Genomic DNA, 23901 nt, shown 5'->3' on the forward strand with positions numbered 1-23901 from the left:
TGAGTGGAAATCATCCTCAATTACAGGGACATAATTCTGAATGTGGCAAATGTAGCTTTCACAACCATCTTCCTGAAATTGAGAGCCGTAAAGGTTTTCATAAAAGGAATTGACAAATGATGATATTGTAATGGGATCTTTGCATAAAACATCGTTAATTTTGAGTGCAGTTATAGATTTTATTTTATAGTTTCTCTTTTCAAGTGCAAAAAAGTAACTAGTGTTTCTTTCCCCCTCTTCAATCCATTTTGATTTTGACCTTACAAAGGCACCCTTTGCCAGAGCCGTGCATAGCTGTTCTAATTCTAGTTGTAAAGACTTGAATACAGACTCCTCTTCTTCAGATAGATTATCTTTCTTTAGAAAACTGTCAAGCTTGCTCATTATCTCTTTTTCTCTAAGGTTCTTTAATTGCATCAGCTCTTTGGCGCGTTTAATGGCTACCACTCTGACTTTATATTTGAAAAATTCCCATCTACTTCCATGACCCAAGTCTTCTCTTGCAAAAATATATTTAGCTAACGATTTGATGTTTTCAATGAGAGTATGAAGATGAAGATGTGGATTCTAGAACGTCACCTTTAAACTTGTGAATAGGTATCAAAACACCAGCAGAATGATTTGATCCATGACTGAAGAGGAGGATAGAGGGTAATCTAATCACAAGACTGCTTGAAGTCCCAAGGCGTCAGCAGTGACGTCAATTGATGTGTCGATTGCTCGCGAGCTCTCCCGAAGATAGGCAGTCGGCTTGACACTCGGGGGAAGCAAGGATGGAGGAACTGGCTACCAAGCTACTAGCAGAAGGCATTCAGAAGAAAGTGGTCAGTCCAGGCAAAGGAGAGCTGTCAACGTTTCCTGATGGGACCAAGGTGAGTTGTAAAATTGTGAATTTAATCCACGTTCAAAGGGTAGTTTTGTATGTGTAGTGCTGGCTAAACGGATTGGCATTATTAGCTAGCTGCTAACGTTATAATGGAGTGAAATTATCGAGGTTTGACATGTTCTGAGTTGATATATACGTTACCTTATTTTAGCTAAACTATAACTCGGTCTACCAGAATTGTTATTTACAGAAATTATCAGCCAATAAGTAATTATTGGAGTAAAAACGAAAGGTTTTTTTGTGATACTGTAAGAGGGCGGTCTTTATTGATTTTCATCTCTCTTATTGGTCGGTGGGGATGTCCGTCAGCTTGTAAACATTACTACTACGTTTTAATTGGAAAGTCGGCAAGATTGACCGTATGGTTGGATAATCAATGTGAATTTGTGCCTCTGCCTGTTGATAAAAATCTCGAATTTCGTTTGATATGGGGTCTTTTAATATGTGAAAGACATGCATTTTAAACCTTAACAAGCTCACTCTATCAGCATTTATTGTCCAACTGCTGAGAAGTGATTATGTAGAAACTACACCTTTTACTGTTACTAAACAGAACAAACTCTGTTTCATCAATACAATGTATGTCATGTACACTGAACAAAAATATAAACGCAACATGCAAAAATGTTAAAGATTTGACTGAGTTTCAGTTCATATAAAGGAAATCCAGTCAATTTAAATAAATACATTTGGCCCAAATGTATGAATCTCAAATGACTGGGAATACAGATATCCATATGTTGGTAACAGATACCTTAAAAAAAAAAAAAAAAAAAAAAAAAGTAGGGTTGTGGATCAGAAAAGCATTCAGTATCTGGTGTGATCACCATTTGCCTCATGCAGTGCGACACGTCTCCTTCGCATAGAGTTGATTGTGGAATGTTGTCCCACTCCTATTCAATGGCTGTGCGAAATGCTGGATATTGGCGGGAACTGGAACACACTGTCATACACCTCGATCCAGAGCATCCCAAACATGCTCAATGAGTGAAATGTCTGAGTATGCAGGCCATGGAAGAACTGGGACATTTTCAGCTTCTAGGAATAGTGTACAGATCCTTGCGACATGGGGCTGTGCATTATCATGCTGAAACATGAGGTGATGGCGGTGGATGAATGGCACAACAATGGGCATCAGGATCTTGTCACGGTATCTCTGTGTGTTCAAATTGCCATCGATAAAATGCAATTGTATTTGATGTCCGTAGCTTATGCCTGCCGCATACCATAACCCCACTGCTACCATGGCCCACTCTGTTCACAACGTTGACATCAGCAAACCGCTCGCCCACACAACGTAAGACACGCTTTCTGCCATCTGCCCAGTACTGTTGAAACTGGGATTCATCCATGAAGAGCACACTTCTCAAGAGTACCAGTGGCCATCTAAGGTGAGCATTTTCCCACTGAAGTTTGTTACGAAGCCTAACTGCAGTCCGGTCAAGACCTTGGTGAGGACCACGAGCATGCAGATCAGCTTCCCTGGGACGGTTTCTGACGTTTGTGCAGAAATTCTTTGGTTGTGCAAACCCACAGTTTCATCAGCTGTCCGAGTGGCTGGTCTCAGACGATCCCGCCGGTGAAGAAGCCAGATGTGGAGGTCCTTGGCTGGCATGTTTACATGTGGTCTGCAGTTGAGGCTGGTTGGACGTTCTGCCTAATGCTCTAAAATTACATTTGGAGGTGGCTTATGATAGAGAAATTAACATTAAATTCTCTGGCAACAGCTCCGGTGGACATTCCTGCAGTCAGCATGCCAATTTCATGCTCACTCAAAACTGGAAACATTTGTGGCATTGTGTTGTGTGACACAACTGCACATTTTAGTGGTCTTTTTATTGTCCCCAGCACAGGGCACACCTATGTAATGATCATGCTGTTTAATCAGCTTCTTGATATGCCACACCTGTCAGGCGGATGGATTATCTTGGCAAAGGAGAAATGCTCACTAACAGGGATGTAAACAAATTTGTGCTAAACATTTGAGTAATACGTGTGTTTTGTGCGTAATGGAACATTTCTGGGATCTTTTTATTTCAGCTCATGAAACATGGGACCAACACTTTACATGTTGCGTTTATATTTTTGTTCAGTGTATTACATGATTTGTTCACTTGTGTAATACCAGTTCTCCATTCTATCCCCCCAATTTTCCAACAGGTGATATTCCACTACCGCTCCAGCCTGTGTGATGGCACGGTGCTGGATGACTCCAGGACCATGGGGGGCCGGAGCAAGCCCATGGAACTTATCTTGGGAAAGAAGTTCAAGCTGGCCGTGTGGGAGCGAGTCATTGGCACCATGAGGGAGGGAGAAGTGGCAGATTTCACATGTGACGTCAAGGTGGGTCGCCCAACTTAACATGGTTGACGTGGATGGATTAGAGACCGTTACTTTTGTGCACACACCCACAGACATGCAAATGGGAGGCAAAAACATTGATCGTTATGGAATTTGACAGGGTTTGTCAATACGTTTTGTTAATTGTTTCCCTTCAGAGAACTGCCTTAATTGTACTTTAAAATCCACCAGTCCCTCAATTTGTCCTAGTGAATAATGTAACCATCCTCTTTCCTTCTCCCTACAGCACACAGCCCTATACCCGCTGGTGTCCCAGTCCCTGAGGAACATCAGTGCAGGGAAGGACCCCCTGGAGGGCCAGAGACACTGCTGTGGCATCGCTCAGATCCACTCACACCACTCCCTGGGCCACTGTGACCTGGACCAGCTCCAGGCCAACCCTCAGCCCCTGGTCTTCACCCTGGAGCTCATGGAGGTGAAGTGGGGGCTTATTTATTCTCCATTAGGGGTTTTTCCCCTTTGCCACTGCTTGCTCTTTGGGGGTCTAGGCCTGGTTACAGTAAAATCACTTTGTGACAACTGGTTCTGTTAAAAGCACTACATCAAAATGTTTTTTAATCCTTTTATCACCCAAGCAGCACTCATGCCGCTGTCATTTCACTGCGTAAATTCATTTTGATTGAATAATATGATTGACTCCTCCCCCAGGTTTTGACGCCCGGCTCGTTCAGACTGGACATCTGGGCGATGACGGACGAGGAGAAGCTGGAGGTGGTGCCTCAGATCCACGTGGAGGGTAACGCCCTCTACAAGAAGGGCGACGTGAAGGAAGCGGCCGAGAAGTACCACAATGCCATCGCCTGTCTAAAGAATCTGCAGATGAAGGTAAAGATTTATGACTTCGAACCTAGTCCTGGGGACCTGCTTTTTTTGGCATTTAATAGGGTAACATTTAGAGCACTGCAGACAAATACTTTTAATTTAGTTGAGATAACTAGCCATTCTGCGCGGCAAATGAGATCTATGCATTCCCTGTATATAGAACATCTTAACCCCACTAAATAAGTAGCTAGTCGTCTAACTCCTCCCCATCCTTGCCCCTCCTCCAATCAGGAGCGTCCAGGCGACGAGGGCTGGATCAAGCTGGACCTCATGATCACGCCCCTGATGCTGAACTACTGCCAGTGTCAGCTGGTCCAGGGTCAGTACTACGAGGTGCTGGACCACTGCTCCTCCATCATCTCCAAATACGAGGGTGAGTCACACACTTCTGAATACATTCAGGTGTAGCCCTGCCCTAGGATCAAGTGAATATGCTGAATTCACATAATAGGCTATGCTCTAAAAAATAAACATTTGTTACTTTTGCTGTGCTGTTGTCTACAGCAGGCCTGTTGCTAGTGAATGACAAGTCTTTTTGAATTTTTATTGCTTACTACCAGCTACTTAACTTAAGTGTGTAAACTTAACACCATTTTGACACACTCTTACCTCTCACCCCCACAGACAACATGAAGGCCTACTTCAAGCGGGCCAAGGCCCACGCGGCAGTGTGGAACGAGACGGAGGCGCGGGCCGATTTTGCCAAGGTGGTGGAGCTGGACCCGTCGCTGGGGCCCTCGGTGGCTAAAGAGCTGAGGGCCATGGAGGAGAGGATCCGCTCCAAGGAGAAGGAGGAGAAGGGCCGCTACAAGAGTCTGTTCAGCTACGACAGCAACGCCACCGCTACCACGGTGAGTAGCCGAGTACCTTCTAGAAGTTTCCTCGAATCTGGGCCCATATTAAAACAGCATCTGAGAGTAGCAGTGCTTTTCTAGGATCAGGTCCCCCCTTGTCCCTATAATCTAAAAGGCCAAATTAATCTATATCAGCACTCTTACACGAATGCTATGAGTGTTTTTCCCAAATCTACGATCAGATTACCTGGTGTGAAGAAAATGTCTACACTTTATTTTACTAGTGAAATGAATGATCCATGTGTCTTTACACTAATTGATGTCTTTTTAAATTGGCAGTATTATCCCTTAGTGTTGAATTACTAATTAGGTAATGTTCTTTTTGAATGTCTAAAACTGTTATGCACTCTTTTAGGGCTGAATTAAGAAGACCATTATTCTTGTTATAAAGAAGAGGAGGAGCAGTTGAGGACACATTGACATGTTTAGTTTTATCCACACACCAAAGCCATATTCACTTTCCCCATGAAACATCACTTTCGCAGTGCACATGGCACATTCTCTTTCTAGATTCACTTATCTTTTATAGAAAGACATTACACACCCACATCTACCCTCAACACCAACAGACTTTCAAAGTTCAGCTTTCCCCTACCGCAAACAGCCAGTTACATCACACACACATGCTGTAAAAGTACAGGAATACACAGGAGATCCTCCACTTCTGGCAGTATGACTGGGACATCAACTTCGGAGACAATCACAAGATATATATTTATGGACACTAGAGCAGTCTCCACCATTTCCCTCTTGTTCACCCCTTATTTATCCCTATTAATGTTTATATGTTTATATCCCTATTAATATGACTATTCAATGTATGTACTCTTACCTTCACTTGTATCTATGTTAGTATTACATTTCATTTGCTAATTTGTCTTTGTGGTCCTGTATATTTTAAGCTAGAACATTTGTAATGGACTCTTTTGCCCTCAACTCAAACACCACCCCACTTGCCTTTTGGTCAGTCGAACAGAGCTAATGATTTGCCAAGTCATTGGCTTCAGTGAGTGTAGTTTAGGATAGTGGCCATCATTTTGGCCCCTAGCTCCTTCCCGGTCTGTTAAACTGAAAGGACTGGATAGGGGAAGGCAATATGGTGAAGGCTCCACTTTAGTCTATTGGAGGCCTGGAAGGAGTAGTCACTGAAGGGCTCCAGATGGTAATAGAACTCGGGTGATGACTCACTGGCAAGCATCAAGTAAAAGGTCAAGATAGCCTTTTTTGTAGGGTCCATTTTCATAGGTTTGCACATCAAACGACTGACATCTCATCATACCAGCATTTAGCTCATTTGTCCCTTGTATTTTGTGAAAATGTTATCTAAAGGGTCACCATGACTTGACTCAAGTGTCAGTTGTATGAAATGGGTGTTATCTAGCCTGGTTAAAAAGCAGAGTAAACACTACACTCAACATTGTTTTCATTGGTAAGCAGTGTTCAACCTGGTTTAACCAGGCTACTTATCATGCTTTCTATAAAATGTCTACGACGGGACAGCGAGTGCTTTTTGCAGCCATGTTATGACTGCAAAGGCAAATAAAGAGGTGCAACTCTTACTGGTGTGTTTGTAATGATACCCAATGTTTGCATGCGAGCACACTCACCCAGGCCTCATTGTGCAAAGCGTTCACCTCCACACAGTGTTTATAGAAAGTCCACACCCCCTTTTAAAATGATCACCTTTTGTTGCCTTAGCCTGGAATGTAAATGCATTAAAAAAATTAATTGGTCTTTGCATCCTACCCCACAATTTCCAAGTGAAAAAAAAAACAATTTAGTTTTTTCCCCTAAACTGAAATAGCTTGGTTGGATAGCAATCCTAAATTACCTCCAGTGTAACCAATCACATTAAGTCACACAAAGTTAATTGGCCTCCACCTGTGTTAAATTGTAGTGATTCACATGATTTCAGGATACATTTAGCAGTTCCTGTAGGTTCCCTCTGCTGGGTAGTGAATTGCAAAGCAAACGCTCAACCATGACCTTTCAAAAGAACCCTGGGACAGATCAGAGGATGAGCATAAAAAGATTTCAAAGGCCTTGAATATCCCTTGGAGCACGGTCAAGACGAAGTGAAAGGTGTATAGCACCACCTAGACTGCCCTCATCTGGATGACTGAGCAGAGGCTACCAAGAGTCTGATGGCAACTTTGAAAGAGCAGCAGACTTATGGCCAAGACTGGTCAGTGTGCATGTGACTTGCTCAAGCCTTCCACAAATATGTAATGTAGGGTGGCAAGAAGGAAGCCCACCTTGAATCAGTTTAAGTATGCAAGAAGCACTCAGGAGATTCTGTAGCAAAAGGTTTTGTGGTCTTATTAAACAAATTTTACTTTTTGACCGAAATGCCAAGTGTTACATTTGGCGCAGCATCATGTTATGGGGATATTTCTCATCGCCAGGGACTTATCAGGATAGAACAGAAAAGTCCTTGAGGAAAACCAGCTGAAACTGGGATGGAAGTTCACCTTTCAGCATGACAACGACCTGAAGCCCATAGCCAATGCTACTGTGGAGTGGCTAAGGAATAACTAGGTAAAGTCCAAGGGGCCCAGTCAGAGCCCCGACCTAAATCCAATCTAAAATTTGTGGCATAACTTGGAAAATTTCTGTCCATCAACTTGAGCATGAACAAACATTGTCAAATCTAGGTGTGCAAAGTTGGTAGAGACCTATACCAACAGACTCACAGCTGTAACTGCTGCCAAATATCCGTCACCAAGTATTAACTCAGGGGTGGAGACTTATTTTTCTTCACACAAAAATTTGCCTTAAATGTGGAGTATGTTGTGTAGATACGTGGAAGAAAATCCTGATTTAAATTAAAAACGGAGGCACTGACAACCAAATGTAAAAAGTTCAAGGGCGTGTAGACTTTCTATAGGCACTACATCACAGAAGGCTGCTGAGGGGAGGACAGCTCATAAATGTCTGGAACAGACAAAACGAAATGAAAATCAAACACATGGAAATCATGTTTGATACCATCCCAGGCATTACCTCCCCAATTAAAGGTGCCACCAACCTCCTGTGCACTAGATACAAATGAAAAACACTCACTTTTTTTAATTGGAAAACTTTTCTAACTTTTAATTAAATTCAAGTACAGAACTGCAAAAATTGGGTTTACAAAATTGCCATACTAACAAAACTGATTTCAGGTGTGTAGGGAGGAGGTAATAGTTAATTGGGTGGAGGATGAAAGGCAAGGAAAGCTTGACTGTGTGGCAGATAGAGGGTGCCATGACAGCAGAAAATGTGTGTAGGGTGGAAGCATGTGGAACAGAGAATGGGGTATTTTCAAGATGCTGTAAAGCCTTGTTTACATCAAATACATTATTTTTGCATATCCGATTCAAATGTTAATTTTCCTGCAGTCTGAACAGCCAAAAAACATATGGAATAGGATGACTCAGATACAAATCTGATTCCTGGCCGTGCGACTTGTGCCTGAATGGTCAAATCTGATTTGCCCTCGTTTTAAAAAAACTTATTTGGCATATCTTGTTGCTTCCTAGCTACTCTGACAGTTTGGCAAGAATATGTGGTAACTAACTAGCTTATTGTTTACAAACAAATTAGTGAATGTGCTAGAAAGATAAACAGCTACCTCGTTAGTTGACTGCTGTGGCTAGCCAAACAATACTTGTTTTGAAAGTTGGATTGCCTTATCCTTTGGAGGCTTTAAAAGTGTTCTTACACTATGATTTTGAACATTCAAAGCAACTGGGGAACATCCATTGCAGGCATTGTCACCTTAGCTTGCTACATAACTTCTGAGTGATAAGGAACGCACACATTCGTCATTACTATGACAAGTAGCATAGCCATGTCAACAAATGACTGCTGTCTAAACACACACACATCCAAATTTGGTCACTTAACTTGCCGTTTGGACAGTGACGTATTCCAAAACGGATTTGAAAAACAAAGCTGATTTGAGCATTAAGGCCTGCAGTGCAAACAAGGTTTAAGTGTTGCTTACTGTAAAACAATGTGGAATTAAACCTTTGGATGTAGAGTGGTCTCAGTATAGCAGCTAAGAGAGAAAGTCAGTATCAACCTCATTTCATTGTGACAGTTTTCAAAAATCTATCAGAAATATTTTACAGCACTATCACCTCACCCCCACTGAACAGGACTACCAAAATGAGAAAATATTTACCAGCCCCTCGTGATGCCTATGAAACTGAAATAAGCTACAGAATGATCTGAGAGCGAACTGTCCTACAACTGCAAAAATGTGTTACACATTCTTTACACACCCCCATAAGGCGGTGTGAGAAACTAAATGGAAAAAAAGGTTACAGGTTCAGTGGAGCCATACAGACAAAAAGTCAGGATAACAAAGACGGGACACATAGACGAGGCCTATACAAAGACAAGGGAGGGGGGGGATGGAGGGATTCTGCAAAGGGTTATGTGCGAGCGCTCCTCTCTGTCTCCGCCAGACACTCCCTGACCAGCGCCCTCGCGTGAATGATACCTAGAAGACAGATGAACCACATCACACGTTGGGATTTAGAACTTTTACTTCATGTGTGGAGAGAAATACTGTCTCCTCATTGAACCTTAAAATGTGAATTGAAATCCATGTGTTTCCAAGTAAACTCATATGGAGTAAGTAGGCCTATGGGATGGGATCCTTGGGACTCGAACTCTGTCACCCCATTGAAGTTGAAATGTGTTAGGGTAGGGACATCCCAAGGATCCCGGATAACCATGTGAGTCGAGAGCCAAATGGCCGTGGTGTGAGAAGCATGGGTGAAATGTTTGTTTGGTGAAAAGTATTTACGGCAGTAATTATACATGGGAGAAACATTTTCCTTGGGATTACTAGCCTTGGAATAGGGATTTCGGGACTGACCGTCTCACATACTGAAGAACTAGGACTACATTTAATCACCAAGTACTAGTTTTGTGTGTCCTGCATTTGGGCAATTCCACAGTAATGTAACTATGACGAGACTCTGATTTTTCACTTTAAAAATGTATGCCAAACAAAAACCACTGATTTCAAAGTTCAACAAACCATACAAAAACAATGGTTTTTGTTTGGTATCCTTTTTAAATTGAAATCTGAGTCTGAGCGTAATTCCGTTACCATCAAATTGCCCATTTCTCATTTTGTGCAAAGCATATTATTTGAACTGAGCCTAATTTAGGCATCTTTGGATTTAAAAAGGACAATGTCTGATTGGACTGGCTATTTTGCTAATTGAACTTGGTGGATTTAAACTGATGATTGATTGATTGACTGGATGACATATACTGTTTGGCTTTTATTATGATTTACTTTTGCTGCTGCCATGCAATGTTGATCATTGCTTTCATCCACTGCCTTATGTTCATTTCTTGTTGCTGTGTTTATGCGTATAATATTCAAGTGCTTACTGCCTGCTTGCTGGGTATGTGCAGCGTGGTTAGAGAAAAGGAAAGTAAACTCTATGGAGTACTGATAAACACCCTATGTCAATACAACCACAACCTTTGCTCCAAGCTTTGTGGATATTTGTGGCCTAGGCGTTTAGCCGGTCAGGCTGCAGTACCTCTCTTTAGCCTCTCCATGGCGCTCTTGCTCCCGGCGTAGGTGGGGCGGATCTCGCGACTCATCTCCTCGATAACTGACAGCAGCTCGCTGTAGGTTGAGCCCTGAGACACTTTCACTGGCTGTGTGTGTGTGTGTGTGAGAGAGGGGGGGGGATACGAGACAAAGGTCATATGCTGGAAGACAGCCAAAACAACTAGAACAAGATATAGTCCCTTTATATCGTACAGAAGAGTAGAGATACAGGGGGATAATTGCCATGACGAAGTGACAGTTATGCAAATAAACACTCGCCAACAAATCTATTTTAACTAAAATGACCAGTAATGATCTGCTTTGTATTTGTTGTTAGTGATATCTGGACCCTATTGATTATAGTCACAGCCATGTATATCCCCCCCAAGCAGATACTTCGTCGGCCCTGAAAGAACTTCACTGGACTCTATGTAAACTGGAAACCATACATCCTGAGGCTGCATTTATTGGAGCCGGGGATTTTAACAAAGCTAACCTGAGAACGAGACTTCCTAAATCAGCATATCGAATGCGTGACACGGGCTGCTAGCATTCTGGATCATTGCTACTCTAACTTTACACAATGCATACAAAGCCCTCCCCCGCCAAATCTGACCATGACTCCATTTTGTTGCTCCCAGCCTATAGACAGAAACTAAAACAGGAAAAGCCCGTGCGCTCAGGTCAATACAACGCTGGTCTGACCAATCGGACTCCACGCTTTAGGATTGCTTCGATCACGTGGACTGGGATATGTTCCGGATAGCCTCAGACAACAACACTGATGTATACGCTGACTCGGTGAGCGAGTTTATTAGCAAGTGCATTTGAGACGCTGTACCCACTGTGACTAAAACATTTCCTAACCAGAAACTGTGGATTGATGGCAGCATCTGCACAAAACTGAAAGCGTGAACCACCGCTTTTAATCATGGCAAGGCGACTGGAAACATGACCGAATACAAACAGTGCAGCTATTCCCTCCACAAGGCAATCAAACAAGCAAAGCATCAGTATAGAGACAAAGTAGTCGCAATTCAACGGCTCAAACACGAGACGTATGTGGCAGGGTCTATAGTCAATTCACGGATTACAAAAAGAAAACCAGCCCCGTCGGGGACATCAACATCTTGCTCGCTTTGAGGACAATACAGTGCCTCTGACACGGCCCGCTACCAAAGCCTGTGGGTTCTCCTCCTCCGTGGCCAACGCGAGTAAAACATTTAAACGTGTTAACCCTCGCAAGGCTGCCGGCATCCCTAGCCGCGTCCTCAGAGCATGCGCAGACCAACTGTTTTTTACAGACATATTCAATCAATCCCTATCGCAGTCTACTGTGACCACATGCTTCAAGATGGCCACCATTGTTCCTGTTCCCAAGAAAGCTAAGGTAACTGAACTAAATGACTATCGCTCCATTGCACTCACTTCTGTCATCATGAAGTGCTTTGAGAGACTAGTCAAGGAGCACATCACATCCACCCTACCTGACACCCAAGACCCACTCCAATTTGCTTACCGCCCCAATAGGTCCACTGACGATGCAATCGCCATCCCACTGCACACTGCCCTATCCCACCTGGAGGAATATCTATTGAAGAATGCTGTTCATTGACTACAGCTCAGCATTTAATACCATAGTACCCTCCAAACTCGTCATTAAGCTCGAGACCCTGGGTCTCGACCCTGCCCTGTGCAACTGGGTCCTGGTCTGACGGGCCGCCCCCAGGTGGTGAAGGTAGGAAACAATATCTCCACCGCGCCGATCGTCAACACTGGGGCCCCACAAGGGTGCGTTCTCAGCCCTCTCCTGTACTCCCTGTTCACCCACGACTGCGTGGCCATGCACGCTTCCAACTCAATCATCAAGTTTGCAGACGACACTACAGTGGTAATCTTATTACCAACAACGAGACGGCCTATAGGGAGGTGAGGGCCCTCGGAGTGTGGTGTCAGGAAAATAACATCTCACTCAATGTCAACAAAACGAAGGAGATGATTGTGGACTTCAGGAAACAGCAGAGGGAGCACCCCCCTCCCCCACCCATCCACATTGACGGGACAGCAGTAGAGAAGGTGGAAAGTTATAAGTTCCTCGGTGTACACATCATGGACAAACTGAAATGGTCCACCCACACAGACAGCGTGGTGAAGGCACAACAGCGCCTCTTCAACCTCAGGAGGCTGAAAATATGTGTCTTGTCACCTAAAACCCTCACAAACTTTTACAGATGCACAATCGAGAGCATCTTGTCGGGCTGTATCACCGCCTGGTACGGCAATTGCACCGCCCTCAGCCGCAAGGCTCTCCAGAGGGTAGTGAGATCTGCACAACGCACCACCGGGAGCAAACTACCTGCCCTCCAGGACACCTACAGCACCCAATGTCACAGGAAGGCCAAAAGGATCATCAAGGACAACAACCACCTGAGCCACTGCCTGTTCACCCCACTATCATCCAGAATGCGAGGTCAGTACAGGTGCGTCAAAGCTGGGACCGAGAGACTGAAAAACAGCTTCTATCTCAAAGCCATCAGACTGTTAAACAGCCATCACTAACATATGAGCCTGTATGTTGTCAGCAGCCTCTCTCTCTGGCCACTTTAGTAAATGGACTCAAAGGTATCACTAGTCACTTTAAATAACACCACTTTAATGTTTACATTACTCATCTCATATGTATATACTGCTCTATACCATCTACTGCATCTTGCCTATGCCGCACGGCCATCGCTCATCCATATTTATATGTGCATATCCTTATTCATCCCTTACATTTGTGTGTATAAGGTTGTTGTTGTGAATTTGTTAGATTACTTGTTAAATATTACCGCATAGTCGGACCTAGAAGCACAAGCATTTCGCTACACTCGCATTAGCATCTGCTAACCATGTGTATGTGACCAATACTATTTGATATAATACCCTGAGTAACATAACATATTTAACATGACTCTAAAGTATCATAGGCATTAGTTAAAGCAGTTAGACGAGGGTCAGGCTGTTCTGTCCTACCTGAACGAAGCCCATCGACGGCGGGCCGAAATCACTGAACGCCGGTCTGAAGTTGGAAGGGAGTGAGGGGGAGGGCACACTGGAGCCTAGGCAGAGGAAAGACAGAATTCAGACGCACTGAAGCGCCCTATGACTGGTTATCATCTTTCAAATGGAAGGCAGGGGCATAAACGCTGCGTGGCATCGGTGGCGCATTCATTCTGGGGCGGCAGGTAGCCTAGTGGTTAGAGCGTTGGACTAGTAACCGAAAGGTTGCAAGATCGAATCCCAGAGTTGACAAGGTAAAAATCTGTCGTTCTTCCCCTGAACAAGGCAGTTAACCCACTGTTCCTAGGCCGTCATTGAAAATAAGAATTTGTTCTTAACTGACTTGCCTCGTTAAATAAAGGTAAAATAAAATAAAAGTAAGTAATTCTCAGGTGAGAGGGTTTGTTACATTATGGTTGGTAGTATATGACACTCAGGTTGGTTGCTGATGTGTAGTGTTCCCTGGGCAGGTCTCTGGGTATGTCGCAGGGATAGGACCGCTAGTCTTATCTATTGAATGGAATCCACTGCACTGTGGTAGGGTTGAGTTCAGCAAGATGGGTGAAGACCAAACCAACAACGGGTAGTGTAGAGGGTGCATCCATAGAAATAGAAATTCAATGTCTATGGGTGCACCCTTGATAGCAATAATAGTGGATACTAAAGAACCAATTGACAGTTGGCAGAAACCTGGCGGGGTGTGGTTGGAGCCGGACGGGGCAGGGGCGATGGGTTTGTAGCTCATCGTGCTGTCACTACGGACCTCCCCGTACGACGGCGCACCGCTTCCATCCGTCCCGTCGACCCTGTGCTTATACAGCTTTACTGGTGGGCTGGGCCCCTGAGAGCTAGGAAGAGAAAGTAATGGTGTTATGTTCCATCATGTATGACATTCATCAACAACGCGGTCAGTCTAGCCTGGTCCAGAATAGATTGTGTGCTATGCAAGTCATTTTGAATGTTCTGTATGGCCAATTGGGTTTGGCATGACAATGATTTGAGGTATGTTGTTTAACTCATACAGATTTGGACCAGGCTGTCATGTTGTCAGTGGATCACTGACGTTTGCAAACGTCAGTTCCTGTTCCAAGATGGCGTAGCAGTCAGATGTCTTTGTCTTATATATATTTTTCTCTGCGTTCTTTTTAATATTTTTCCTAAACCTCAATTTCAAAATACTCTCCTGCAACCCGCCTCACCCAATGTGGTGTGGATCTTCTTTTTTTTTTTTCTAAAGTATTTATATTTACCTCCGAACTGGAATACCTCAACTGAAGCTAGCTAGCTAACTAGCTACCAGCTATCAATCAGCTAACCACTGCTGGCGGTCATCTGCTAACCTTCAGCTCGGAAAGCTCTCGCCAGTTCGTACAACGCGTTTCAAACCAGAGCATACCGGACCTATTTTTCTCTCCATATCCCCGAATTCCTACCACAAACTCTGATCCTTTTCATCTGGATCATCACAACTAGCTAATCGCAACCCGGGTTGAATACTCCTGGCTAACGTTTCCGTCCCGGAGCTAGCACCAACTAGCCCATGCTAGACCCATCTCCCGGCTCACTCCTGGGCTACAATATCCGGACCCCTTCTACTGCCGGTACGGGGCACGGAACCCCACCGATCCTCTACGACTGGAATACCGACATAATCAGCCAGAGGATTCCAACAGGCCCCTCAGGTGCGACGCCCGCTGAAGGCCCATTCTGCTAACCTGCTAGGCCTGCTAGCTACCTAGAGCTACTTGGAACCCTACTAACTCCACGACGTCACCGCTCGAAGAGGCAAACACAGACTTACCCCCATCGCGACGTCCCCCAAAGACTAACTTGCTAGCCCCGGTCTACTGACTGCTTGCTTGCTAACCCGGTCTGCTAACTGCTAGCTTGTTTAGCCCTGGCCTACTAACTGTTAGCGTCAGCCTGCTAACTGTCTGAATCGCTGTGTCCCCAAGTCAGCCCAACCACTCACTGGACCCATATGTTCACTTGGCTACGCATGCCTCTCTCTAATATCAATATGCCTCGTCCATTACTGTCCTGGTTAGTGATTACTGTCTTATTTCACTGTAGAGCCTCTAGCCCTGCTCAATATGCCTTAACCAACCATGTTGTCCCACCTCCTACATATGCGATGACATCACCTGGTTTAAACGTCTCTAGAGACTATATCTCTCTCATCATTACTCAATGCCTAGGTTTACCTCCAATGTACTCACATCCTACCTTACCTTTGTCTGTACACTATGCCTTGAATCTATGCTATCGTGCCCAGAAACCTGCTCCTTTTAATCTCTGTTCTGAACGTGCTAGGCGGCCACTTATAGCATTTAGCCGTACCCTTATCCTACTTCTCCTCTGTTCCTCTGGTGATGTAGAGGTTAATCCAGGTCCTGCAGTGCCTAGCTCCACTCCCACTCCCCAGGTGCTCTCATTTGTTGACTTCTGTAACCGTAAAAGCCTTGGTTTCATGCATGTTAACATTAGAAGCCTACTCCCTAAGTTTGTCTTACTCACTGCTTTAGCACACTCTGCTAACCCGGATGTCTTAGCCGTGTCTGAATACTGGCTTAGGAAAACCACCAAAAACCCTGAAATCTCCATCGCTAACTATAACATTTTCCGCCAAGATCGAACTGCCAAAGGGGGGTGTTGCAATCTACTGCAAAGATAGCCTGCAGAGTTCTGTATTACTATCCAAGTCTGTCCCCAAACAATTCAAGCTTCTACTTCAAAAAATACACCTTTCCATAAACAAGTCTCTCACTGTTGCCGCTTGCTATAGACCTCCCTCTGCTCCCAGCTGTGCCCTCGATACCATATGTGAATTGATTGCCCCCCCATCTATCTTCTGAGCTCGTGCTACTAGGTGACCTAAACTGGGACATGCTTAACACGCCGGCCATTCTACAATCCAAGCTTGATGCCCTCAATCTCACACAAATGATCAATGAACCTACCAGGTACAACTCCAAATCCGTAAACACGGGCACCCTCATAGATATCATCCTAACCAACCTGCCCTCCAAATACACCTCTGCTGTCTTCAACCAGGATCTCAGCGATCACTGCCTCATTGCCTGCATCCGTATTGGGTCTGCGACCAAACGACCACCCCTCATCACTGTCAAACGCTCCCTAAAACACTTCTGCGAGCAGGCCTTTCTAATCGACCTGGCCGGGGTATCCTGGAATGACATTGACCTCATCCCGTCAGTAGATGATGCCTGGCTATTCTTTAAAAGTGCCTTCCTCGCCATCTTAAATAAGCATGCCCCATTCAAAAAAAAATGAAACTAGGAATAGATATAGTCCTTGGTTCACTCCAGACCTGTCTGCCCTTGACCAGCACAAAAACATCCTGTGGCGTTCTGCATTAGCATCAAACAGCCCCCGTGATATGCAACTTTTCAGGGAAGTTAGGAACAAATATACACAGGCAGTTAGGAAAGCTAAGTCTAGCTTTTTCAAACAGAAATTTGCATCCTGTAGTACTAACTCAAAAAAGTTCTGGGACACTGTAAAGTCCATGGAGAATAAGAGCTCCTCCTCCCAGCTGCCCACTGCTCTGAGGCTAGGAAACACTGTCACCACTGATAAATCCACTATAATTGAGAATTTCAATAAACATTTCTCTACGGCTGGGCATGCTTTCCACCTGGCTATCCCTACCCCGGTCAACTGCCCGGCACCCTCCCCAGCAACCCGCCAAAGCCCCCACCATTTCTCCTTTACCCAAATCCAGATAGCTGATGTTCTGAAAGAGCTGCAAAATCTGGACCCTACAAATCAGCCGGGCTAGACAATCTGGACCCTCTCTTTCTAAAATGATCTGCCGAAATTGTTGCAACCCCTAACCTCTCTTTCGTGTCGTCTGAGATTCCCAAAGATTGGAAAGCAGCTGCGGTCATCCCCCTCTTCAAAGGGGGAGACACTCTAGACCCAAACTGCTACAGACCTATATCTATCCTACCCTGTCTTTCTAAGGTCTTCGAAAGCCAACTTAACAAACAGATTACCGACCATTTCGAATCCCACTGTACCTTCTCTGCTATGCAATCTGGTTTCAGAGCTGGTCATGGGTGCACCTCAGCCACGCTCAAAGTCCTAAACGACATCATAACCGCCATCAGTAAGAGACATTACTGTGCAGCCGTATTCATCGACCTGGCCAAGGCTTTCGACTCTGTCAATCACCACATTCTTATTGGCAGACTCGACAGCCTTGGTTTCTCAAATGATTGCCTCGCCTGGTTTACCACCTACTTCTCTGATAGAGTTCTGTGTGTCAAATCGGAGGGCCTGTTGTCCGGACCTCTGGCAATCTCTATGGGGGTGCCACAGGGCACAATCCTCGGACCGACTCTCTTCTCTGTATACATCAATTATGTTGCTCTTGCTGCTGGTGATTCTCTGATACACCTCTACGTAGACGACACCATTCTGTATACTTCTGGCCCCTCTTTGGACACTGTGTTAACTATCCTCCAGACGAGCTTCAATGCCATACAACTCTCCTTCCATGGCCTCCAACTGCTCTTAAACGCAAGTAAAACGAAATGCATGGTCTTCAACCGATCACTGCCCGCATCTGCTCGCCCGTCCAGCATCACTACTCTGGGCGGCTCTGACTTAGAATACGTGGACAACTACAAATACCTAGGTGTCTGGTTAGACTGTAAACTCTCCTTCCAGACTCACATTAAGCATCTCCAATCCAAAATTAAAGCTAGAATTGGCTTCCTATATCGCAACAAAGCATCCTTCACTCATGCTGCCAAACATACCCTCGTAAAACTGACCATCCTACTGATCCTCGACTTCAGTGATGTCACCTATAAAATTGCCTCCAACACTCTACTCAACAAAATGGATGCAGTCTATCACAGTGCCATCCGTTTTGTCACCAAAGCCCCATACACGACCCACCATTGCGACCTGTACGCTCTCGTTGGTTGGCCCTCGCTTCATACTCGTCGCCAAACCCACTGGCTACAGGTTATCTACAAGTCTCTGCTAGGTAAAGCCCCACCTTATCTCAGCTCACTGGTCACCATAGCAGCACCCACTCGTAGCACGCGCTCCAGCAGGTATATCTCACTGGTCACCACCAAAGCCAATTCCTCCTTTGGTCATCTTTCCTTCCAGTTCTCTGCTGCCAATGACTGGAACGAACTGCAAAAATCTCTGAAGCTGGAGACTCAAATTTCCCTCACTAGCTTTAAGCGCCAGCTGTCAGAGCAGCTCACAGACCACTGCACCTGTACATAGCCCATCTGTAAACAGCCCATCTATCTACCTACCTCATCCCCATACTGTATTTATTTATCTTTCTCCTTTGCACCCCAGTATCTCTACTTGCACATCTACCATTCCAGTGTTTTAATTGCTCTATTGTAATTACCTCGCCACCATGGCCTTATTTATTGCCTTAACTCCCTTATCTTACCTCATTTGCACTCACAAGTTCTCATTTGCAGACTTTTTGTTTTCTTTTGTTCTACTGTATTATTGACTATGTTTTGTTTATTCCATGTGTAACTCTGTGTTGTTGTATGTGTCGAATTGCTATGCTTTATCTTGGCCAGGTCGCAGTTGCAAATGAGAACTTGTTCTCAACTAGCCTACCTGGTTAAATAAAGGTGAAATAAAAAAACATATGACTTAACGACGCAGACCTTAGGTTACCTAGCTAGCTAGTAATCGAACAGCCCAAGCTGGTTTCAAACATTTGTCACAACCGTGCCTGTTCTCTACATCAGCTTAGCGGGCAACTTTGCACAATACGTCAGTACCTCATCGGGTCGTAGCCTATCTTTAAAATGACTGTACTAACGTTGGCTACGTAGCTAAGCTAACGTTAGCTAACTGTAGCTCGCTAACTAGTTACCGAACCAAAGGTCGACGAGATGACATCTCGCTTCAGACAATGTCAAATTAACGGAAACAAAGCTAGTTAGCGGGTGACCTAACTTGTAATTGCAATGACTTCGTTGATCACTGCACATTTCATAGCTAGTTAATCTCTACTTAGCAAGGACGCTGACTGGTTTGCATTCGGTGTGAAACAGGCTAACGTTATCTAGCTAGGTGCATAGCTATAACGTTAGATTGCAGCAAGTAGTTACATAATGCATTTGCGTTCCATGGGTTTAAGTATCTCAGTAGCCATTAAAAACATGTAATAGAAAACAAAAGTCAAGGGGAATGCTTTCGAAATGTACCTTTCTAGGGGAAGATTTTCAGCCAGGTCGAAAAAGCAGCTTCCTTTCTCCTGCTGAAAAGGGGCGTGGTTATTGATGCAAAGTCGACTGAATATTCATAAAGTGATGCGTTGTCATTGGCAAAAAAAAATCAATGGCAGGTGAGCAGAACTGTCTTTTTATCAGAGCCTTCCCTTCTATTTATTTGAGGGTTCTGCACTGGTGTGTCTTTTTTAATAATCTCTTTGTTATTCAGAGTTTGAATGTAAAAAAAACATTATTTGATGGGGCACACCTCACTGATTTATTTTCCCTGTGGTTACATGACGTGTGGACATGTCGATCATCATGTCAACATGTAGATCATCTAAGGTTACTGCCTGAAACGAAACATCAATCACACAATAAACCAAACGTTTTTTCTATTATGCCACATGAAGGCCCTTCTTCCCCAGGTTTGCCAAATAAATGTAATCTAACTACGTGTCCGCTTGCGTGCGTGTGAGAGTGATCTGAAAGAGTGGTATGAGGTCTGTCAGTTAGTTAAAAAAAATATATAGTGATTTCAGGCTGTCACTGTCCAAGACCACAAAAGCTGATTTGCTACATGGTTGACTTGCAAGTGGACACACTGCATCATTAACCTTGAACGAGAGATAGAAGAGAACAATGAACAGTGGCAAAGTTGTATTTTTGGTTGGAACCAGTGGCGGATTTAGGTATGGGCGACATGTGCAGCCGCCCAGGGCGGCATCTTGACAGGGGCGGTACGAGGTGCCCACACAACATTTTTGGGGGAATGGTGACATTTGCACATTTTGTTTTCTATCGATCATTTGCACATCACGTCAAGGATATCATGTCACCGTGTGGGACTGTGGGTCAATTAAGCTTGTCGGAGTGGACGCCCTGATTCTAGTTTGTGAGCTAGGCAGGCTACTGCCTGGGAAGGCCTCCCACTCAGAAGTACGAGATGTAGAGGTGGGCGTGGGTAAGTTGACCATCCACCCACTGGAAGCCCGAGGTAAGGGGAGCGGGGGAATCTATCAAATTGCGTACCTCTAACTTTGTACAGTACTAATGCAATTAGAAAAATCAGTCACACAAAGAAATGCTACCAAATAAAACACAATTCATTCATGATACTGTGAATATATAGTTTCACAGACATATTGTTGCATTTTTTTATGGTTTGTGTGAAATCGTTAAGAATAAAATAAAACCAGTCTGCACACCACCAAGGTGAATTGGTTGAGTCTTGACTCTTGGTTGACAGTGTTGGGGGAGGGGTAATGTATTGATGCTCGAGTGCCAAATCCACACAAATGGATAAGAAATGGTCTAAGCCATCAGGTGCCCTGTTTAGGAAAAAGAGGAAAGAAGAAGAGGAGAAACGTGCAAAAGATAAGGGTATGCAGCTATGTCATCTCTTTATGAGTTTAATATTATGCATGTAATGAAATAGGCTAGTATAACACTTATGTTTGTTAGCCTATGTTGCTATGCTATTACACATAGGGCGACAATATTCCGTTTTCTGTCCAACTAGCTTCCATAACATTGGATATAATTTCACACAGTTTCATCATGATAATGTGTGTAGCCTGCAGCAAAACGATTACAACCTAACTAGCACATTATTGATTTGGTTAACTTTCATTGAGGTGACATCATAAAGGTTTCCTGTGATTGTATTGACTAGGTCCTGAGCTCAGTAAGGGGAATTTCCAATGCTGTAGGCTAACTTAAAATATGTCTATATTATGCTGATATTTTGTATCTTTTGTCATATTTTGAGTCTTTTGAGGTGTCTTATGCCTAGAATTAGCCAATGAGGTTGTATGGTTCATTTGGTTCCTAGTCTGAAAGTTTGATAAATGGTGCATAATGACATGAATATTTAATTGTGCAGCAAATGTATTTAGGGCGTCAGACTATTTCAATGCAAATTCAGGGGCACTTTTGAAATATTTTGGAGCACCCTCTGGCACTGGCCAGGATGAGGAGCCATCTACCTCCTTAGCCACACAGGCCTCTTCAGAAATGATCTCAGAGCCTCAGGATGAGGAGCCATCCACCTCAGCCACACAGGTGTCTTTACAAATGTTGCCTGAGCCTGAGGATGAGGATGAAGACCCATTTGCTTCAACTTCTCCCCAGCAGGATTTTTTACGTGTGTGTGTGTGTGTGTGCATCCCTGCGTAACATAAACAAAATAAATAATTTCCCTTCTGCAAAGTTTTAAGTTTCCATACTGCAGATAACTATGATGATTTTATTATTACTGGGTATGTATGTGGGATGTTCCACCACTATAAATGCTGTGAATAACGTCAACTAATGCCCACGTGATCTCCATTAGAAATGCCTGTAGCAGCATCCCCACCAAATCCTGCTAGAGAGCAAGAACCACTGTCTACAGACCCTGTTGACTTGCCTTTAGTTCTGACTGATGTAATCTAACTACATGAATCCGGACACAACTAGTTTGCAGAGGACCAAGTGAGGTACCACCTGACTTTGATTTCCCAAGGAATGAGAGTGATGGAAGAAGTTGCCACCATCAGTATTTCAGGAAGACCTTGGTAAGTGGTGAAAAAATCCCAAGAAGTTAGTTGGTGTATTCTGAAAGAAACAACAGCCTCTTCTGCTTCTGCTGCAAACTATTTTCTAAGAAGAAAATTAATTTGGCAAACTCAGGACTGACAGACTGGAAACATGCAAGTTCTTTGCTGACTTCACACGACAGCAGTCCAGAACACCAAAACTGCATGAAATTATGGAAAGAACTGGCAATGAGGATCAAAAAAGGGGAAACAATTGATAAGCATGAGATGGCACTTATAGAGGCTGAGAGGATAAGATGCAGAGGTGTTGACACGTCTGACTGTTATTGTGCAGTCTCTGGCAAATAGAAATCTGGCACTAAAGGGGGGACACAGACACACCGTACTCTCCGTCAAATGGAAATGTTCTCAGAGGTTGAACTGATGGCACGATTTGATCCAGTCATGAAAGAGCACCTTAACCGTGTCCAAAAAGGGACCTCGAGTCACACCACCAGCTACTTCGGCCACCAAATACAGAATGAACCCATTGATTTGTTGAGCAGCAAGGTAATTTCAATAATGGTGAGTGACATCAAGCTGGCAAAATTCTTCTCTATCATTCTGGATTGCACCTCAGATGTCAGCCACACTGAACAGTTAGTTGTCAGTTGTGATTAGAATTGTGTCACTGAAGGAGGAGCCCCACATAAAGGAACATTTTCTGGGCTTTTGAGGCAGAGGAGTCCACAGACCAACATTTGGCATCCCTGATTCTCAAAAGATTAGAGGAGCTAAAAAATCATTTTGAGGACTGCAGAGGAAAGTCTTATGATAATTTCATTGTGATGTCCTTTATCTTTAATGCAGGGTTGAAAAGGCCAGTGTCTTTCTCACAGTGAATGGTAAGGGTTATCTCTCAAATTGATGGTGAAACTGTATTGTGGTGTAACCCCCAAAGCACCTGATCCTAGATCAGCATTCACAGTTTACAATTGCTTTAGGGGTTCAGCCACTACAAACTACAGCTGACTTAGCCTAATATAACCCCCCCCTCCAAAAAATTTTTTATCTATGGAAGCGATAGGCTATTTAATGTCAAAAATAAAATGGGCAAACCACATTTAAGTAACTTGAAACGAAATAATTGAAAGTTGATTTGAGTTGTTTTGGCCATGATATTTAGAAAATGTCATGGATGCCCGTGTCACTCCTATTGAATGTTAGATAGCGGTGGCTAAAGTTAGCTAAAGTTTGTCGTGGTCATCTAAAAGAAAACCAAACCATGGAATACAGTTTCTCCTGGCCCATAGACTACTTTCAGAGTAAGTAGCCATCTAGCATTAAATTGTAAAATACATACACTACCGTTCAAAAGTTTGGGGGTCACTTAGAAATGTCCTTGTTTTTGAAAGAAAAGCTATTATTTTGTCCATTTAAATAACTTCAAATTGATCAGAAATACAGTGTAGACATTGTTAATGTTGTAAATGACTATTGTAGCTGGAAACGGCTATTTTTTTATGGAATATCTACGTAGGCGTACAGAGGCCCATTATCAGCAACCATCACTCCTGTGTTCCAATGGCACGTTGTGTTAGCTAATCCAAGTTTATCATTT

General features: G+C 43.9%; 2 protein-coding genes across 3 annotated transcripts; one reads left to right on the forward strand and one right to left on the reverse strand.

The window, feature by feature from the left end:
• Positions 1 to 630: 630 nt before the first annotated feature.
• LOC139566630 (AH receptor-interacting protein-like) lies at positions 631 to 6482 on the forward strand. 2 transcript variants are annotated; one of them, XM_071387865.1, is made up of 7 exons: positions 631 to 872; positions 3047 to 3229; positions 3474 to 3662; positions 3896 to 4072; positions 4301 to 4442; positions 4694 to 4920; positions 5279 to 6482. In XM_071387865.1, exons 1-7 carry the CDS (start codon positions 774 to 776, stop codon positions 5282 to 5284), a joined length of 1023 nt encoding a protein of 340 aa, XP_071243966.1. In that variant the 5' UTR covers positions 631 to 773; the 3' UTR covers positions 5285 to 6482. The 2 variants fall into 2 exon arrangements, 1 of the variants encoding a protein (XP_071243966.1); XR_011673128.1 differs by having other exon boundaries at positions 718 to 872; positions 4301 to 4446; positions 5279 to 5791.
• A 1504-nt stretch (positions 6483 to 7986) lies between these two features.
• On the reverse strand, positions 7987 to 19871 carry LOC139566632 (cyclin-dependent kinase 2-associated protein 2-like). The gene is made up of 5 exons (XM_071387869.1): positions 19756 to 19871; positions 14222 to 14379; positions 13505 to 13590; positions 10476 to 10596; positions 7987 to 9412 (listed from the first exon to the last, which is right to left on the reverse strand). Exons 2-5 carry the CDS (start codon positions 14274 to 14276, stop codon positions 9345 to 9347), a joined length of 330 nt encoding a protein of 109 aa, XP_071243970.1. The 5' UTR covers positions 14277 to 14379; positions 19756 to 19871; the 3' UTR covers positions 7987 to 9344.
• Positions 19872 to 23901: the final 4030 nt, after the last annotated feature.

This window comes from Salvelinus alpinus, chromosome 39, assembly GCF_045679555.1.
Source record: "Salvelinus alpinus chromosome 39, SLU_Salpinus.1, whole genome shotgun sequence".
Taxonomy (NCBI): domain Eukaryota; kingdom Metazoa; phylum Chordata; class Actinopteri; order Salmoniformes; family Salmonidae; genus Salvelinus; species Salvelinus alpinus.

Excerpts from the sequence above, each read along its gene's own strand:
- LOC139566630 (XM_071387865.1), top strand. The coding sequence starts at position 774 with ATGGAGGAACTGGCTACCAAGCTACTAGCAGAAGGCATTCAGAAGAAA. Across the intron at positions 3,230-3,473 it reads ATTTCACATGTGACGTCAAG|CACACAGCCCTATACCCGCT; the intron begins GTGGGTCGCCCA and ends TTCTCCCTACAG. Across the intron at positions 4,443-4,693 it reads CATCATCTCCAAATACGAGG|ACAACATGAAGGCCTACTTC; the intron begins GTGAGTCACACA and ends TCACCCCCACAG.
- LOC139566632 (XM_071387869.1), bottom strand. The coding sequence starts at position 14,276 with ATGAGCTACAAACCCATCGCCCCTGCCCCGTCCGGCTCCAACCACACC. Across the intron at positions 13,591-14,221 it reads CTCCAACCACACCCCGCCAG|GCTCCAGTGTGCCCTCCCCC; the intron begins GTTTCTGCCAAC and ends TCCTCTGCCTAG. Across the intron at positions 9,413-10,475 it reads CATGGAGAGGCTAAAGAGAG|GTATCATTCACGCGAGGGCG; the intron begins GTACTGCAGCCT and ends TCTGTCTTCTAG.